This window comes from Heterodontus francisci, chromosome 7 (assembly GCF_036365525.1).
Source record: "Heterodontus francisci isolate sHetFra1 chromosome 7, sHetFra1.hap1, whole genome shotgun sequence".
NCBI classification, from domain to species: domain Eukaryota; kingdom Metazoa; phylum Chordata; class Chondrichthyes; order Heterodontiformes; family Heterodontidae; genus Heterodontus; species Heterodontus francisci.
The window spans coordinates 80,845,379-80,865,298 of NC_090377.1; the positions used below are offsets into that span (position 1 = coordinate 80,845,379).

At 42.2% G+C, this 19,920-nt stretch overlaps 1 protein-coding gene across 7 annotated transcripts in view; it reads right to left on the reverse strand.

Annotated features, from left to right (window-relative positions):
• Positions 1–370: 370 nt before the first annotated feature.
• The window catches only part of znf385b (zinc finger protein 385B), a 325,574-nt gene continuing 306,024 nt past the window's right edge, over positions 371–19,920 (reverse strand). For all 7 annotated transcript variants that reach the window (XM_068035530.1, XM_068035527.1, XM_068035528.1 and 4 more), the window contains 4 exons: positions 5,508–5,786; positions 4,045–4,223; positions 3,825–3,926; positions 371–1,831 (listed from right to left, as the gene is read on the reverse strand). In XM_068035530.1, coding sequence (XP_067891631.1) covers positions 1,616–1,831; positions 3,825–3,926; positions 4,045–4,223; positions 5,508–5,786 — 776 coding nt within the window. In that variant the 3' untranslated portion in view covers positions 371–1,615. The remainder of the gene's footprint in view (positions 1,832–3,824; positions 3,927–4,044; positions 4,224–5,507; positions 5,787–19,920) is intronic.

A 19,920-nucleotide genomic window follows, 5' to 3' on the forward strand; every position in this document is an offset into this window, starting at 1 on the left:
AACTGTTAATGCCTTCTGCACCTGGAGCAGTGGGGGTTTGAAATAATGCAGTGTAATGCTTAATCCCCAGGTTTATGAACTGCACATTAAAACAATGACAAAAACTGGAATTCACTTCTTCTGCATGCATTATTACAGAGGGACCAAGATGTCAAACCTAAAGGAAAGTTAGTTCGATACATTTAAACTGTCAGTTGTTTAACTTTCATAGGCTGTAGTTGTATAGTTCTTTATAAATATCTGCTATTGAAACAAAGAATCAAAGTATTTGGGACAGGCACTATTTTGAAAATTACAAGAAATATTCTTGAACAATTTTTAATCTAATAGATCTTTAAAAAAATCAATTGTTTCTGAAATGGTACACAGTGTTAGTTTTATTTCGACATGTATTAAGCACTGGACATTTTACAAGGAGTACTTGATGAAAGTTACTGAGAGTTGATTGATGTGCATCATATGTTATGTCTTCTGACTATTGAAAAATACAAACAGCAACTTATTTTATGCACTGCATATCTCGTTAGCCTTTATTTTCAAGGCAAATGGTATTGCAACACGTTCAGTAAAGCCTAAAATTATATTTTCTCTAAAAGTATTTATTTTCTGTACATTATTGCATTGAAGTGCTACAAATTAATGCAGCAGCGTTACAGCTAAACATGACAATGGAAGAAGTCTGCGATGCAGAAGGGATTCTCAAAGAGCGTGTAAAATAAAAAGATCTAAATATTTCTTTGAAAAGTTTTGCAAGAGAATTATCATAAATTGTGCAATACACTGAGCTGATACTTCAAATGCATCGTTCACATTATTTAGCAGCAAAACGGTCAAAAATTGCTACCAAAATATTAAAACAAATTTAGCACAGAGCGAAAATGAAAACATCAAAATGTGAATTATATCTCACTAGCCAATACTATCTGCATGTTAGGAACTTACTGGGGTACGTTACCCTGACAAAACAATGAGCGAAAAGAAAATGTTCACAGAAAGTTTTGTAAATATCTGCAAGCGCCTACACTGCAACTAAACATAAATTACTGTTCGAGTTTTAAATTAGACCTGAAACAATTCTATCACTACACAAGTTACAACAGTATTGTACTCAGGTCTATATAACAGCATTTCACAATCCCTGACAGCACAACATTATTTCAAACTACAGAATCAGTTGTTCATATGTTATTCACAATTTTCTACATAATGGATTACATTATGTACCAGGAGATGTTCATTTACATCAATAATATTTTTGTATACCTCTATTTATTAGGAAGACTCTCGATTTCAAGTCTGCAGCAACAGGAATCAATTATTTGCTCTTGGTCTGTAGATGGATTCCATCTGTGGACAGACTCAATCCAAATAAAAACAATTATATATTTTAAGGGCAAAAACCCCATTAAAGTTCCCTTGTAAATCACAACCTGGCATTGGTAAGTTAACGAAAAATCTAGTAATTCCAGCACTGAGTTCAAAACTGTCCATGGAAGATCCTATGATCAGGTATCAGTCTGTACACTTCACAGCATGGACAAACACAAGGAAGAAAAAAAAAGCTGTTTGTTTTTCTGTCTCTACTGGCCTCATGTTGTCCCATGAAAGGAAATAATCAATAAGGTGCAAACAGAATTGAGCCAGGTGATGCACGGATGGGTCCAGGTGCTGGCCTTAAAAGGGCAGGTGTTAATGCAGTGGTCTGGAACAGCGAGGTAGCAGGTCGTGGGTGGAGAGGAAGTGGAGCAGCCATAGCTGCAGCTGCAAAAGGATTTGATAGGAAACCAGGTGCCAACGGCTTTATTAAATCCTTTTGAAATGCTATCTTTGCCTGGTGATAAGAAAGACAAAAAAAGGTCTTACTGAAGTTTCAAAGTGACTAATACAGTTCAATACAATTGTAACCTATTTCTTACATCATATACGTAATGAGTGCGAGTTACTATTTCACTTGACACAATTAATAATAAACACAGACCAATTGTAAGCAGTTCTTGTCTAGTAATAGTGTGGTGATTCAGAAAGTTACTTCCCTACCCTAAAATAATACTGGTGATATTCTGTAAAAACCTTTGGTTGATTTGTTAAAATACATTTTAATACATCCCTAGCAAAACTGAGGTCAATGGGAATCGGGGGGAAACTCTCTGCTGGTTGGAGTCATACCTAGTGCAAAGGAAGATGGTTGTGGTTGTTGGAGGTCAGTCATCTGAGCTCCAGAACATCACTGCAGGAGTTCCTCAGGGTAGTGTCCTAGGCCCAACTATCTTCAGCTGCTTCATCAATGACCTTCCTTCAATCATAAGGTCAGAAGTGGGGATGTTCGCTGATGATTACACAATGTTCAGCACCATTCGCAACTCCTCAGATACTGAAGCAGTCCGTGTAGTAAAGCAGCAAGACTTGGACAATATCCAGGCTTGGGCTGATAAGTGGCAAGTAACATCCGCGCCACACAAGTGCCAGGCAATGACCATCTCCAACAAGAGAGAATCTAACCATCTCCCCTTGACATTCAATGGCATTACCATCACTGAATCCCCGACTATCAACATCTGAGGGGCTACCATTGACCAGAAACTGAACTGGAACAGCCATATAAATACCGTGGCTACAAGAGCAGGTCAGAGGCTAGTAATCCTGCAGCGATTAACTCACCTCCTGACTCCCCAAAGCCTGTCCACCATCTACAAGATGAAAGTCAGGAGTGTGATGGAATACTCTTCACTTACCTGGATGGGTGCAGCTCCAACAACACTCAAGAAGCTCGATACCATCCAGGACAAAACAGCCCGCTTGATTGGCACCCCATCCACAAACAGTCACTCCCTCCACCACGGACGCACAGTGGCAGCAGTGTGTACCATCTACAAGATGCACTGCAGCAACGCACCAAGGCTCTGCCTCATCATTAAGGCATTTGGACTCAAAGCATAATGCAGCTTGACGGACAAGTTGTTGCCATTTTGAACGATTGGACAGCACCTTCCAAACCCGTGACCTCTACCAACTAGAAGGACAAGGGCAGCAAATGCATGGGAACACCATCACTTGCATGTTCCCCTCCAAGTCACACACCATCCTGACTTTGAACTATATCGCCGTTCCTTCACTGTCACTGGGTCAAAATCCTGGAACTCCCTTCCTAACAGGACTGTGGGTATACCTACCCCACATGGACTGCAGCGGTTCAAGAAGGCAGCTTCTCAAGGGCAATTAGGGATGGGCAATAAATGCTGGCCTGGCCAGCGATGCCCACATCCCATGAATGAATTAAAAAAAATTTTTTTTTAATAATTTGACTGAAAACATGTGGAGTTGGTCTTTGGTTCTGAAGCATATGAAATCTGAATATTCAATGACTATTAATATTATGAGCTGTCAGCATTACAGATTTGCATCTTTAAGGAACTTTTGTACAACATTAGTGCAACCAACTGCATAGCTGCAGGCTATTGGTGGCACTTCACAGTATAAACAAATCCAGGTTTTGGTACCAACAGGATAGTAACCCAGGACAATCTGGATCTCCAATTCTGCAATTGGATAAGGCTGTTGCTTTCTATAATGTAAATATAGGGAGCTGGTTCTGTGTGCTTCTTCTCTCGGTTTTGGTATTAACAGTAAAATCCAGTGTACCTGCAGACCTGGTTTCCATTTTGAGTGTAATAGCGAGGGACAAGTGCCAAATAGAAGTACCTTAAATGTAGGGTTTACAGGTTCACTGATTATAGTTTCATTAACATTATACCCAAACCACTAACAAAGGTGGAAGACCTTGCAATTTTCGGCATTGAATGGAAATGGAACTGTTATAGACTTACTGCCAGGATAGTTGAGTTGCGTTGCAGTTTGTTATAGGGACTATATTTAGGTTTCAATGGTTTTCCTGCTATTCTGTCCTTGTGCCTCCTGCTGGAAATGTGCTGCAACAGATAAAATATCAAGATTGCAGTAAATTATAAGGCACTGATCTGCATAATGGAAAAGAAGTCAATAATTTTGTAAGTAGCTTTTTTTTTTTGGATATAATTTACTATTTACCTGTTTGAGTTGAATTTCTGAGTTGACATGAACATCACAGATTTCACAATGAAAAGTCTTGTTTTGCAATCCTGAACCCTTTGTACCATTTTGAAGTTTAGCTTTTGATCCTGGTCTGGGATAAGATTTAATAGGACCAGCTCCAATCCGAGCTTCAACCATTGTTTTGTGCTTGGAACCTGTTTATAACATAACAAATTTAGAATTCTATAAATTATCTGTTAATGTATACTACATGGCTTTATGTTGCGGGGCTGAGGGGGAAACGGGTGGTAGGAAAGAATCATTCATGGTGTATGGGAAATATAGAGCACATCTAGGTTTAAAAACTGACGGTTCCCAGCTCAACATACAGCTGTGCTGTTGTATTTCTAGGGCTACCATTATTCCTGCATTTTGTGAGAATTTACCATTTTTGTCTATCTGGTTGCTGCCTTACTGCTGTTGTTCACTGTCATTGCTCAGAAACATCATTACTGCTTTTCATTCTCCAGAAAGGCAAAGCAAGAAATGCAATTAAAGGTAGGAATATCCCACCTGCTATAATAACATTGAAAAGTTTCTAATAAGTATAAAAATTCCACCGTGTTGATGCTGAATTCTGGCACTAGCAATTAACAATAGCAGCTGGGTGAATTGAGTAACAAATTACAGAGGGTAAGCTGAGCGGAAGGGGGAATAGGAAGGGGGAATAAAGCAGTTGGAAGGGGAAAAGAGCATGAGTTCCTGGAGGCAAGGAGAGAATGAGTGCATACTTCAAATACACACATTGCAATTTAGAGAGCCACATAAATTGAACGGTGTACTTATTTATCAAAACCTTAGTGCCAGATCTGGGTACAATGATACCCAAGTGCCATGTAGCACAAAGAGAATATTTTCAGCAGACTGCATATGTGGTGCTGTGTGTGAATAATGGGTAAGTATAGGTTGTTCTATGTGTGAATTGCAAGGAAAGGCCACAGGGAGGAATAGATAATTTTATGGAAGCTTTTTTTTAAACAATTATTAGCATGAATGATTTCTGGACTAGCATCATGAAAGATTCATCAATCCTTTTGTGAATATAAATGTTTTTCTGCTAAACACTAACTTAAAAAGCAGAGATTGTTTCAAGATGCTATGCTTTTAGAAAAAAGTCTAAAATATGCCAACACAGATATTTTCGGAATAGCTATGTACATTGGTAATCTCCCTGGCATGTCTGCTGACAGGCACATTTGTACTTATTTGAACTGACAGTAATTGGAATTTTTTTTTCTTACTTAAGCTGGCACTGTGCCTTAATTTACAATGGTGTCTGGGAAACAACACATTTTCCATCGATGCAAATTGTCGGTGCCACATAATTAATATCTCCCCTTAATTTTTCTTTTACAAGGATCACATTGGAACAATTACAAAAAGTAACAAGAAAGCGTGGCAGTTTTTGCTGCCAAACTGATTATCATGATAGTACCAACCTGTATTGTGTGCTTCCAGCTGTGACAATGAATTTACAGCTACTTTGCATAGTGAACAGTAGAGAAGCTTTTTTGCTTTTTCTTCCTCTGACTCCGAGGAAGTGATTGCAGTGCCATCAACGCTTACTGCTGCCACTGATATCACTGTTTTTGTTGCATGTGCATTCAGATTTCCAGTTTCTCCTATAACTGAAGTGGGTTTAGGCAGCTCAGTGCCTACACTCGTATGTATCAGTACATTATTCACAGTTACACTGTTGAACGCCAGCCTGACTGCATCTGTGAGTAAAAGAAAAGTAGTTCTGCTAATTTTGAACAATAATTGTAACAGCACTGAACATAAATTCCTAGTCACTAACAGACAGCAACTGATCTTATGACCTCACTATTTCATGCATGATCAAGTCTAATTAAATTCTCTATGCATGTATTTAAAGAAAGTAACTGTGTAAAAACTAAATTTTCTTAGAACCAGAAGTTGCTTAAATCTATATATGTGCTTTTTGCATCTTGACCTTCAACTTATTTGAAAGCTCCATTATTCATATGCTTCTCACAAACACTCCATCACCTTGAGAACACGTGACAGGTAACTTGAATTCATTCGAAAATAATGATTTGTATTGCCTTGTTTCCATCATTAAACAATAAAAAATCGATTATATTTTCAAGCTTAATGCTAACATTGTATTTGTCAATCAACAATTATCATTGTTTTAAAGAACTCTGTATTTAAAATGTTTTAATTGAACTCCACAGCTAAGGATGGAAAATAATTAAGTATAGCATCCTGTTACAGTACTTATGTTTTGATATCACATTACAGTGGCAAAAGAGTGAACATCCAGCTGAAACGCAATTAAATAATTTACAGTGAATTATTGGTGCTTTCTTGCACACATGGTTCTCAGTGGTGCCACTGTCTGAAGAGGTCAAAGAGTAAAGAAGGGCAAGGTATTTTTATTTTCATTTCCCCTCTCCATGATCATCCCACATCTAACCAAAGTAAACTCTGCATATTTCTCAAAAAACAAACTACACACAAAGCAAACATTCATGGAAAGACAGAAACAATGAGGGTGAAATTCCACTTGGGTGGTATCGCAAAATGGGCAAGAGTGAAGTGCCAGCTCATTTAACACTTTGGCTGAATATTTTTCAACTGCAGTGAAAAATGAGCAACTGAATTGCTGTCACCTTTTTTGCGATACTGTTCAAGACAAAATTCATCCCAAACATAAACTTGCACACAAGAATAAAACAGCCAATAAAGTCAAACCTTGAAGCAATAAAGATGTGGACAATGATTTTGGCTGCAGTGAGAAATGTGTGGGGTGGGGGTAGTGAGTGGAGTGTTAAAGGCATGCAATGCATCAGAGATAAAATATATTGAAAATAATAAATGCACTGTAATATTTACTCGTGAAATGATACATAAATCTTAAGAAAGCTTTCTTGCTTTCCACCATCAGCCAGCATAATTTAGTTTTATGAATGAAACAGATTACTAGGCTGTGATTTTTAATCTCCACCTCCTTGCAAAGGTCACAATCCTTCCTTAACTAGACTTTAGATTCAGTTCTATGAGTCCACAGAAGAACTATGAGTAAAAATATAACGAATTAAAAATGCTGATAACAAAGGGCAGAAAAGCAGAAATGTATTACAGGATGAAACAGGGCCATTTTTTTTTTTTGCAAAATCTTGAAGTAATAGGACTGAAGTTCATGTTTGACATTCCCAACCTGATAAGCACTCAATCTTAGATGGGCTGCCAAAAGGAGAAACTGAACAAAGATGACACACTTTGTTATGAGAGAAAATAATTAGTGGACACCAATAAAAAAATGTATAGTCTGTTTGCCATCTTTGACTGAGAATAACACCTGGCACGTAGAAATCTAAATAGGCAAAAAAAATTCACAACAATGTATTACATTCCATTATAACTTCAAAGACCAGTCTATTGTATGATATGGAAAAGCATTATAAATTTAAAAGTCTTAAAATCGGAAACATGTGGGAATATCTGCAGTTGATGCTTGGCCTCTGCCTGGAACTGACAGAACTGCAGACAAGCCTGCAGCCCAGTCTTGGAGACCCACTCAACACAAATTACCCGAGTGCGGTAATCCACCCACAGGTCATGAGGTGTACTACCCAACCAACATGACCACCAGAATCCAGGGCACTCCTCATGACCCTAAACTTAAATAACTCTCAGAACTGAGGCCAAGCAAGCTGCTTCGGCCCTTTGATCTGCAACTCTACTAGTGCAAGCAGCCTGACTTTGCAGTGCATTCCTCCTGAAGGCACCTTGCAGTCAAGATGCAAAGGGACATATTATGTATTTAAAAGTCATTATAGCATGTGTGATTATACACCTAAATGTACAATCTCATAAAAAACGTCATTACACATTTACTTTTACAGTGGCTTCACAAAATGTGAACGTATGCATGTAGGATAGCTTCATACAATATACATTAATGAGTACTCCTATTTCTCATCTACATGCTGCCCTTTGGTGACATCATATGAAGTAACGGGCCAGGGTTTTCCAGCCCCTTTGAGCCTTTGAGGATGGCCTTGGAGGCATGGAGGGTTGGGGGGTCAAAAATCGCAATGGGTGCATGGGCACAAACGTCTAACGTCATCATGCCAGGTCCAGATTTTACCAGCGGCACATGGCAAGTCAAGAGTGAACAGCGCGTGCTGTTGGATAAAACAGCATTTAAAAGGTAGTTAAGATAACTGAAGTTGTATTTGAATGGTATTTTATGGGCCTATTCAAATTTTCTGGAAAGTGCACTGGGGCCATGCAGCATCGGGACCTTAGCAGGTATAAGGGCGGCAATGGGGCAACAGCTGAGGTCATTGCTGCATTCGGAAGCTGTGGGGTGAGGCAGTGTGCCTTCACAGGACGGCTGGGGCAGTGTAGCCAGAGCAATTTGCATCAGGAAGGGGGAGTTAGGTGCCAGGGTTTTGGGTTCGAGTCTCCAGACTACCATCTGGTTGCTGGTACATGGGTTCATTCAGAGAGAGCTTAGAGGGGGTGGGGTGGGATGTTTGGAGGAAGCATCTGGTAGTGCCCACATGCCATAGGCAGGTCCTCCAGCAAGGAGGAGAACCTCAGAGGGAGGCAACCATAGGGATCCAGATAGCAGCAACCTCATGGCCAGCAGCAAGGATAACCTCAGGATGGAGAAGCGGCAGAAGGGACCACGAGCAGCTGCCAGTGCAGTGAAGAAGCTCCCCTGTAGCAAGGATATACAGACACATGATGAGATACCTCCAGATGTCAGAGTGGCATTGTCGGCGAAGACTGCACCTCTCCCTGCTGGCCTTCATTATACCTACCTCACTGACCTCTTGGCCTTTACCTACTGGCAGGGCTGCATTGCTAGCTGAGGTCTTGAGGGGCTGGCTGAAGCAGATCTTGAGGGGCTGGCTGAAGCAGGTCTTGAGGGGCTGGCTGAAGCAGGTCTTGAGGGGCTGGCTGAAGCAGAACTTGAGGGGCTGGCCGAAGCAGGTCTTGAGGGACTGGCTGAAGCAGATCTTGAGGGGCTGGCCGAAGCAGGTCTTGAGGGACTGGCTGAAGCAGATCTTGAGGGGCTGGCCGAAGCAGGTCTTGAGGGGCTGGCTGAAGCAGGTTTTGAGGGGCTGGCTGAAGCAGGTCTGCAGGGGCTGGCTGAAGCAGGTCTTCAGGTGCTGGCTGAAGCAGGTCTTCAGGGGCTGGCTGAAGCAGGTCTTGAGGGGCTGGCTGAAGCAGGTCTTGAGGTGCTGGCTGAAGCAGGTCTTGAGGGGCTGGCTGAAGCAGGTCTTGAGGGGCTGGCTGAAGCAGGTCTTCAGGGGCTGGCTGAAGCAGGTCTTCAGGGGCTGGCTGAAGCAGGTCTTCAGGGGCTGGCTGAAGCAGGTCTTCAGGGGCTGGCTGAAGCAGGTCTTCAGGTGCTGGCTGAAGCAGGTCTTCAGGGGCTGGCTGAAGCAGGTCTTCAGGGGCTGGCTGAAGCAGGTCTTCAGGGGCTGGCTGAAGCAGGTCTTCAGGGGCTGGCTGAAGCAGGTCTTCAGGTGCTGGCTGAAGCAGGTCTTCAGGGGCTGGCTGAAGCAGGTCTTCAGGGGCTGGCTGAAGCAGGTCTTCAGGGGCTGGCTGAAGCAGGTCTTCAGGTGCTGGCTGAAGCAGGTCTTGAGGGGCTGGTTGAAGCAGGTCTGAAGGAGGCCTTTGGTTGTGTTCTGGTGCTGGCAGCTGTTTAAAGATGGCGCAGCACATCTGCCGGCGTCAGCGAACGACATGGCTGCCACCTCAGTCCCTGCCTCCAGCCCACTGAATGGCTGCTCCCAACCCTCACACCACTCCCGCCTGCCAGCTTGAAATTTTGCCAAGATCAGAGTGGGAGCATCAGCACCACCCGCTTCCAGCTCCACCTTCTCCTCCTCACTGATTCACGCAAAATCCCAGCCACAGCATCAGTTTCTGCGTGCACGCTGACAGCACACAGCTCTACTTCACTACCACCCTCTCTCTCATCTCCTTAACTGTCTCTAAATTGTTAGACTGCTTGTCCAACAGCCAGTACTGGATGAGCAGAAATTTCCTCCAATTAAATATTGGGAAAATAAAAGCCATTGTCTTCCTGCCGCGCTACAATCTTTGTTCCCTAGATACCGACTTAACCAGACGGTTTGCAACCTTGATGTCATATCTGACCTTGCGATGAGCTTCTGGCCACATATCCACGCCATCACTAAGACTCAGGGGGAAGGCGGTGGCGTAGTGGTATTATCACTGGACTAGTAACCCAGAGACCCAGGGTATTTCTCTGGGGACATGGGTTCGAATCCCACCACAGCAGAAGGTGGAATTTGAATTTAATTAATAAATCTAGAATTAAAAAAGCTAGTCTAATGATGGCCATGAAACCATTGTCGATTGTTGTAAAAACCTTTAGGGAAGGAAATCTGCTGTCCTTACCTGGACATGTGACTCCAGACCCACAGCAATGTGGTTAACTCTTACATGCCCTCTGGAATGGCCTAGCAAGCCATTCAATTGTATCTAACCGTTACAAAGTCGATAAAAAGGAAAAAAAAGACTGCTTATTTCCACTCAGTATTTCAACTTGATATGTGCCTCAGCTCTTCTGTTGCTGAAACCCTCATCTATGCCTTGTTACCACTTGACTTGACTATTCCAATGCAGTCCTGGCCAGTCTCCCACTTTCTACCCTCTGTTTACTTCAGGTCATCCAAAACTTTGCTGCATATCTCCTAACTCGCACTACGTCTCATTCACCCATCACCCCTGTGCTTGCTGACTGATCCTGGCTCCCGCTCAAGCGAGACTCAATTTTAAAATTCTCATCTTTGTTTTAAAATCCGTCCATGGCCTCACCCCTCCCTCTTTGTAATCTCCACCAGTCATACCACCCTCCGAGATATCTGTGCTCCTCTAATTCTGGCCTCTTGAGGATTCATGATTTTAATTGCTGCACCATTGGTCGCCATGCCTTCAGCTGCCAAGGCTTAAAGTTTTGGAATTCCATTCTTAAATCTCTCCACCTCTCTAGATCACTTTCCCCCTTTAAGACACTCCTTAAAACTGACCTCTTTGATCATCTGCGCTAATGTCTCCTTCCATATCGCGGTGTCAAATATTGCTTTATAAGACTCCTGAAAGACGACTTGGGATATTTTATTACACTAAAGGTGCTATATTGTTACAACAAGTTGTTGTTGTACTCAATAAATAAAGGAAAAAAACTCAAAATATTAGTTTGCAAGCATTTTACACTTTTCCCTAATCTTATTACATAAAGCATTTACACAACATTTATAGTTACAGCACTTATATCCTAATTTTGATAGCAAAGTATATAACCACTTAAATGGAGGAGGGCTAACTTCAATGAATTGAAAAGTGACCTGGCCCAGTGGATTGGAATCAAACATTAGTAGGCAAAACAGTAATTGAACAATAGGGGGCCTTCAAAGAGGGGATGGTTTGGGTACGGAGTAGATACATTGTCATGAGGGGGAAAGGAAGGGCATCCAAAGCCAGAGCTCGCCGGATGACTAAAGATATAGGGCAGATTTTCTGCACACAGGATCACTTGTGGGTTGGGAATCCATTCACAAATCGGCAGGCTTTGTCAAGGCTCTTTCCCAGAGGCATCCTGCCTCTGGGTTCCCTGGCCAATTAGGGAGGCCAGGCAGGATGACGTGTCCATTCTGTCAAAGGAGGGATTTCTACTTAAAGGGACCACAGCATGGGTTACAACACTTGGATTTTTGAGGGTGCAGCAGCCAAAGGAATGGAGAGGAGACATGGGAAGGTTGCTGACCATATCTCTCACGCTTACCAGCAGATCCTGCTGTGGGATCTGATGGGCTGCAGTGAAGTGATCTTTCCCAAGTATGGAAGGAAGAGGTCAACCTTTCCAACCAAGCAGGCGTGGATGGAAGTGACTGAGGAAGTCAGTAGCCCGAAGTGTGGTCCCTCGAATCTGGTGACAGTGCACTGAGGATGCAGGACCTCAGGAAGACGGGATAGGTGAGTGACATAACACTTTCATGTGCCAAGCTCCACACTCTGATTTTTTCAGCATTCTCCTACACAACACTCCTTAGACCAACAAACCTTACAGCCCCATTCATTCCGCTCTCTCTCCAAAGCACCACACATCCCCATCTGAACAGTCAACACTCACATTCACCCTATTGCCCTTGTGCACCCATGTCTCAGTGTCACCCTCCACAAATGTTGTCCTTCCCTACTATCCACATAAGCCTAAATGAACGCTCACACCTCTCTTCTTTTTCTCCTTGCAGAAGAGAACACACAACATGAAACAGAGACCCGGGGGCGGTGTGGGGCAAAGTGCTGCAATGGCCCTCCAGTGACAGACACCTTATCGGCTACTGGCAATGTACTCCCATCTACTCCACTGGGAAGGAGGTCTTGTTCCAGGAGGCTACAGGTAACAGCAGTGACCTGTCATGAGAGCCTGAGCCTCCTGTGGCATTAGTCAACCATGTCGAGAGTGCTGATCTTCTACTTGTACAGCATGTGATGGGAGTCTTGCCTCCTTCCAGCTGGATCGTGGTGTCCATTCCTTTGCCATGTGGAGGGGCATGCGACTGAGTGAAAGATAGTTTGTGCTGCCACTGGTGTTGCTCCTGTTGTCGCTTCTGCTCTTGCCCCTCATCAGAAGTGCAAGGTGCAGCTACATAAGCTGTTCCCATGCTGTGGTGAAGGCTGGCAGCAGGGAACTGCAGCTGAAGGTGAGTGAAGTGCTAACCACAGAAGTGCCATCCAAGAAGTTGGCAAACACCTGCCAAGTAGTCAGAGGACTAGCAAAGAAGAACAACTTTGAACACCAGCCTCTCACCTGGCCATGGCTGGAGCTGTTCAGATTCACTGATCAAAGTCTTCCCAACTTGTCAGTTTTACTGAAGGAGCTCTTCCCGCTGTGCACTTTACTTGGTGACCCTGGCGAGTTGCTGACAGATTGAGAAACAGGTTCCCTGCTGGGAAATCCAGAATTGAATATAAACTCAGCTCTTAATTGGGTTTTTAATTACCTTAATTACTCACTCGACAGATCCAATCTGCTTGCCTTCAATCTGGAAAGACCTGGAAGAGGGTGGGATAATGTGGGGATCCCAACCTGACACCAAGTTCAGGATTTATCTACCCACACGCATGCAATTCCACCTCTCCTTGCCTGGGAAAAGTCCATCCATATAGGGTAAAATGAGACAGAAAAAGGAGGCTTTTGGCAATTGTATGGTTCATTATACAATACAGAACCAAGCTGAGTATAGAAATACAGAGGAAAGCTTAGGCGCAACCATCTTCAGCTGCTTCATCAATGACCTTCCCTCCATTGTAAAGTCAAAATTGGGGATGTTTGCTGATGATTGTATGATGTTCGGTACCATTCACAACTCCTCCGATACTGAAGCAGTCCGTGTCCATATGCAGCAAGACCTGGACAGCATTCAGGCTTGGTCTGGTAAGTGGCCAGTAACATTCACACCACACAGGTGCCAGGCAATGACAATCACCAGCAAGAGAGAATCTAACCATCTCCCCTTAACATTCAATGACATTACCATCACTGAATCCCCCACTATCAACATCCTGGGGGTTACCATTGACCAGAAACCGAACTGGAGAAGCCACATAAATACTGTGGCTACAAGAGCAGATCAGAGGCTGGGAATTCTGCAGCGAGTAACCCACCTCCTGACTCCCCAAACCTGTCCACCATCTACAAGGCACAAGTCAGGAGTGTGACAGAATATGCTCCACTTGCTTGGATAAGTGCGACTCCAACAACACTGAAGAAGCTCAACACCATCCAGGACAAAGGAGCTCGCTTGATCAGCAACCTATCTACATACACTCCCTGCACCACTGATACACAGGGTCAGCAATGTGTACCATCTACAAAATGCACTGCAGCAACTCACCAAGCCTCCTATGACAGCACCTTCCAAACCTGCGACCTCTACCACTGAGAAGGACAAGGGCAGCAGACATGTGGGAACACCACCACCTGCAATTTCCCCTCCAAGCCACACATAATCCTGACTTGGAAATATATCACCATTCCTTCACTGTTGCTGGGCCAAAATCCTGGAACTTCCTTCCTAACAGCACTGTGGGAGTACCTGCACCCCAGGACTGCAGCGGTTCAAGAAGGCAGCTCACCACCACCCTGTCAAGGGTAATTAGGGATGGGCAACAAATGCTGGCCTTGCCAGTGATGCCCCCATCCCATGAAAAGAATAAAAAAATAAAGAAGTTGTTGTAGTTATTTCAAACACTGTTTAGACCTATCTCATTATTCTTGAACACGCACTGTTCCTGTGTGTATCCATGCCATGAAAGATCAAAATAATGATTTATTTTTCTTGGAACAGTAACAATGATACAATGTAGTCCAGAAAATCTAATTTTGTGCAAGTTCCCCAAGATGACTAGAAAATGTTTAATTCATATAACACAACAGTGTTTCTCTCAGTGTTGATCAATAAATAAGACAACTGCTAGATTGCATCTGATATTTCAAAGATCATAGGCCAGTTAAGTTTAATTCTATATAGAAACCTGAAGTTTAGGTTTAAATGTTAAATATTTCAGAATATTGCCTTTGTGAATACAAACTTGGATACAAATACTTGTCGAATGCAGTGCAATCGAGAGAGCAAGCCTGTGGGGGTCAGCTGGAGTCAGAAAGTGCGAGTCTGAGGGGAAACAGTGCTGGAGACCAACAGGTAAAAGTGGGGAGGCAGCGGGAGAGAGTGTTTCTGGGAGTCAGCAGGAGTCAGAGAACAAATCAACAAAGAACAAAATCAAGAAGTGATAATACAGGACAGCAGGCAGGTGATTGCTTGTTTGGAGTGTCCAGAGGTGAGGAGCATGTAGCTGAAAAATAGTTTGGGGATAGAGCAGCAGAGCAGAGGGTTGAATCAGCAAAAGCATTCCTTGATGATCTAATGGTGTAGATCTCTCATATATGCCAGGATTGGTGGTCCTTGCTCTTTCTTGCCATCCTCACTGTCCTGTTGTTTTTCCTGCTCCTGTATCTTCATATCTTTCTCCACCGATGGCTGCAAGGCTTCTCCCCTTTGCAAGGCAAAGTTATGGAAAGTGCAGCAAAATGCAGTGAATGTGGAAATTCTTCCAGTACTACAGGATGCATCCAGATTGATCCAATTGGTGGAACCTCTATTTCAAGATGTCAATGGTTTGCTAAATAAGAGTTCTGGTAGAGGTGTGGATCCGATTGTATCGCACCTTTGCATCTATGAGCAGGTTCCCGACAGGTGTCACAAGCTATGTCTTCAGGGAATATCCCTTGTTCCAAAATAGCCAGCCTGTCACTTGATGGATGAGAAGGGGGGTTAAGGACTGGTACAGTATAAAGACATCATGACAACTCACAGACCTGCATAATTTGCTGCCTATTGTCACACATCACTTACATGTTCAGTGAGTGGAAGTTCTTCCTGTTTATACATAGTCTGGTGTGCTGATTTGGAGCATGCAAGGCTGTGTAACGGCAGTCAATTATGCCCTGACCTTGGGGGAAGCCTGTGATTCTAGTGAAGCCCAAAGCCCTATTTCCATTGAGAAGGAAGTAAAGTTGTTTGCTTTGGCAATGCACCTGTAATCTGCATGATGCAAGCACAAACCACAAATTGACTAATGTTGGTGTGCCGTTCACTTACTGTAGCCTGGAATGTCCCTGAGGTGTAGATGTGCAGAGCCACAGACATTGAAGCATATGACCTGGTGCTGAGTTCCAATTGCTACCACAGCAGGCGATACAGCTCTGTGGCTGCCTCCCTGGTAAACATGAGCTCTGGGAGCATTGCATCTCTCATAACTGGAGATATGATTTTCTTGTCCTGTAAATTCAGATGGCATATAGCTTCCTGAGACCTCCTTTCCTCTTCACCTTGCAGCTGCAGGTTTCTTCATTCTTATTTGTTGTTCCTGGTCCTCGAGCCACAATAGCGGGCTGAGAAGCACACTCATTTTGCCAAAGGAAAGCTTCAGAAAATAACCAAAAAGTTTTAAACCAGTTAAAGTAACCAACAGAGCCATAAATAGGCACTAAAAGTCCACTATCGGTTACTAACCAGGTACATATCTAACTGTAGTTATAGATACCTTTAAGTAACACTGGTACAGTATCCCTCCCAACTGTTCCCACCCAGCATTTGTAGCCAGGTTTTAGAATGGGTGAATGGGAGGAAGTAGAAATAGAAATAGGGTGCTGAAACAGGCGCAGGATCCTTACTCATCAGGCATCCACTAGTTTCAAGCTGGCACCTTGGACAACTAAAGAGTGGTCAACTCAAAATGGTGTTGGGAGCATTTCTGGCTTCTCATGGGCACTAAGTGTACCAGATCCCAAACAAAATTAGGAGACCAAAACAAAAAGTTGTAAACTGAAAATCACCCTACCCCCTCACAGTCTCCCTATAATTAATGTTTGCTAAATTAAAAATGAAAAAGGTAAATATTTGTCTTTAACTTTTCTTTACAATATTGTTTCTAAGCAAAAATACTTAAAATTCCAACAAATGACAAAATTATTGATTTTGAAATACTTTGCAAAGTATTACATTTTCTGTAAGATGCGTCTTCTCCCTTTAACTTGCTAATCTTGAACAATTCCAGAAGACAGTTAAAACTGCAAAGATTCACTTGGTTAAAAGGCAAGTATATTTTGGTGACATAATTCTGTGGACAATTACCTGGGTATCTGTGTGTCATGCAGGCCCCCATCTGCCAAGAATGAGGCACATTAATTTCGCCACATGAACATTGATTTTTAAACTGTTACTTGAGTAAAGAAAGAACTTTTAAAAAAAAACAGACCCTTGACTGGAAATACATTTGCATATTTACAGACTGTGCTTCAAAGGGACAAAAGACCATGCCCTGACACATTGAACTTTTGATTACCAGACTTTGAGGATGGCAGAGCTTGCATTCCAGGCTGACTGCTAAGATGGCCAAATACATAAACAGACGTGGTCAGACCAGTTTAGTCATATGACTAACTGGCTGTTGGAGGGTTTTTTTGAACTTGACACAGAGAATTAGAACTCTGAAAGCTCTTTGCTCCTGGACCGAGAACATCTCTCTCCTGTCTGCTCTCATCTCTCTCACCAGCTTCGGAATCCATTGACGACATATGAACCCCAAGAGAGAAAAGTCTCCTACAGTGAACAAGGTTCAAGAAGAATACTGGACCCCAATGAAAAGCAAGATCTACCTACAAGCAAGGAGTACAGCGAGCTTGAAGCACAGTAACTAAAACCCTTCTTCAGAGATTGCCTCAAACATTTTCATTTTATTTTTCTTCTGTTCTTTTCTGTCTCTATTTGCATGTGCGTATGGCATATGCATGCTAGCGTGGGGCGCTGCATGTATCTGTAGGCGTTAACCGAATTAGAATCTAAGTTTAAGATTAATAAGTTTCACTTTCCTTCTTTAAACCTAAGAAAGCCTGTTTGTGCTCATTTCTTTGCCTTATAATTGGAAAGCGGTGAACAAGAATTCACCAGTGTGTTTGAAAACAAAACCCTGTTACAGTAAGACCAGGTGAAGGCTGAAAGGGAACCCCTAGACCTCTTTCTCACCTGGTCGTAACACTGTGTCACTCATTGTTATGCAGTTTAATTCTTTAGAACTGCTTATTGCTGGCAGTCTAAAGCAGCCAATTTCTGCCATACTATTCTGTTGTGATATCTTGAAGTCCGCTCCAGTTACATGATGAATTAAAACTTTATCCACATAGTTTTCCACCATTCATAACAAGACAGAAGTGGAACTTCATTGCAAAAAACTCATCAAATACAATCGCAAATGTATAGATTTCTTCATGCATAACATTTAGAATTTTGTAGTTTTTGGATCTTGGTGATTTAACAGATTACATCGCCTTCATACAATGAAAACACATAAAACTGCTGCTATCTGAAACTGCTTCATGTCATAATTCCATCCTAGTCTTATAACTAAATCGTGTCAGGCTTTCACAGGGCATAAAACAGGCTTTTAGTTTTTATGATGATAGGTCAAGCAATCAGGTTCAAGTTATTTGTGTGTGTTCATGATGAATTTTTTTTTTAAGGTTTTGGTTTAATTTTATACATAAGAATATGGTTCCACAGTAGAAAAAGTAAATTCTGTACTTTATTAATGTCTAAATAAACTGATAACAGTGAACTCAAAGATGAGGTGTTGCACCTGCAGACTATTATAATCTGCTTGTCAAGAATTCTTTTCACTTTGCATCCAATAGAAAAATCAGAAAATCAGATATAATACCCTGATAATATACTTCAGGCAGAGGACATGGATAACAATTCCATTATCCATAATTGCTGTCCTTGTCTTATTTTTAAATAAAACTGCTGAGCTGATACAGAAAAGGATCAGTTAACTTGTAAATTTATGTTGAGAGCTGTACTATGATTGATAATTAGATACGCCAAAAATGGGGAATGGAGAGAGCGAAAGAGAGTAATCAAGATCTCATTTGGGTACCAGATGGATTCAATTCAGGTCTGAAAGTTGAAGGCGTTCTTAAAAAGTATGAGGACTAGTTTCTCTGGCTGGCCCCTACTCTGGCTGGACATCAGTTGTGGACTTGAAATTCACCCATCCTCCCAAGGTTCAGGAGTACAAGCATTTCTTGTCATGTGAATGGAGCACCAACAGAAGCGGCAGAAAATTTTATTGCAGCTGCTCTCCTAAGAAACCTGCAACTACGTATTGGTCCACTGATTTCAGGGTCTTCTTGCTGTTAATGGAGATCAGTAGCTACAAGGACACCTTTGCATGCAGACATCCTGTCAGTGTTCCTAAATTAACCTACTATCTTGTTTTGGTTTCTACCAGCCTTCCCCTAGTCCCCCTCAAACCCTCCAGTCAGTGAAAATCTGAGGACAGCCGATAGCACCATATTATTTTGGAGCCCATTAACTTTGGCTTAAGTATATTGGGCAGGAGCCCAAGAACACCCTCTCCTGCCTCAGTTGCAACAGTACAACAGCTCTGTACTTACTGCTGGTACAGGCCCAACTCTGCTCCCCTTTCCCTTCCTCCTGTAAACCCCAAAAACCTTGAAGCAACATAAGGATGAGGATATCTAGCTGATTGGGCCTTTGTTTCTTTCCCTGACCTTTAAACCTGGAGAGAAAGCAAGAAAGGGAGGGAAGGAAGGAAGGGTGAAATGCTTTAAGAGGATGAAAAACTAACAGACTCCAATATATCCCATTGGATACATGATTCCTGACACTTAACAGGTAATTTCTAGTTTCAGATTAGGTGCATTAGAAAAGGAGTCATGGAACATCATATATATAAATATTAAATGGAAACTTTGTTAATTGCATTACTTTAATCTAAAATTGCACAAAGTAGGTTCTATCTGCTGGAATCACAGCAAGTTTCAGATATTAAAATAAACATCAGATGACACTTGCAAATGACCACTGAATTGTTAGGACAACTGGAAATGATACAATTTTATTTCAAGTCAGCTTTGGCATCATAATTAAAAAGTTGAGAGAACTGGTACACTTTTTCTTATTATTCAGCAATATTTCATATCTAGATTGGTGGTGAGCTCATTAGTTTTATACATTTCTTTGTGTGCAAAGTAACAATTGCTTCAGTACAGCTAATCTCTTTGCCTGAAGGACCGTTTCAATTTCCTGTTTTATGAAAACCCCTAAGAATTATTCTGACCTCTCCTTTCTTTCCTCCCTTCTCTTTGGATCACCATTCTCTGACTGAGAGGGTGCAGTTGACATGTTATTTGGAGACTGTAATGCCATTCTTGATGTGAACTATAAAGAGGAGCAGGAGAATAATATGAGGTAA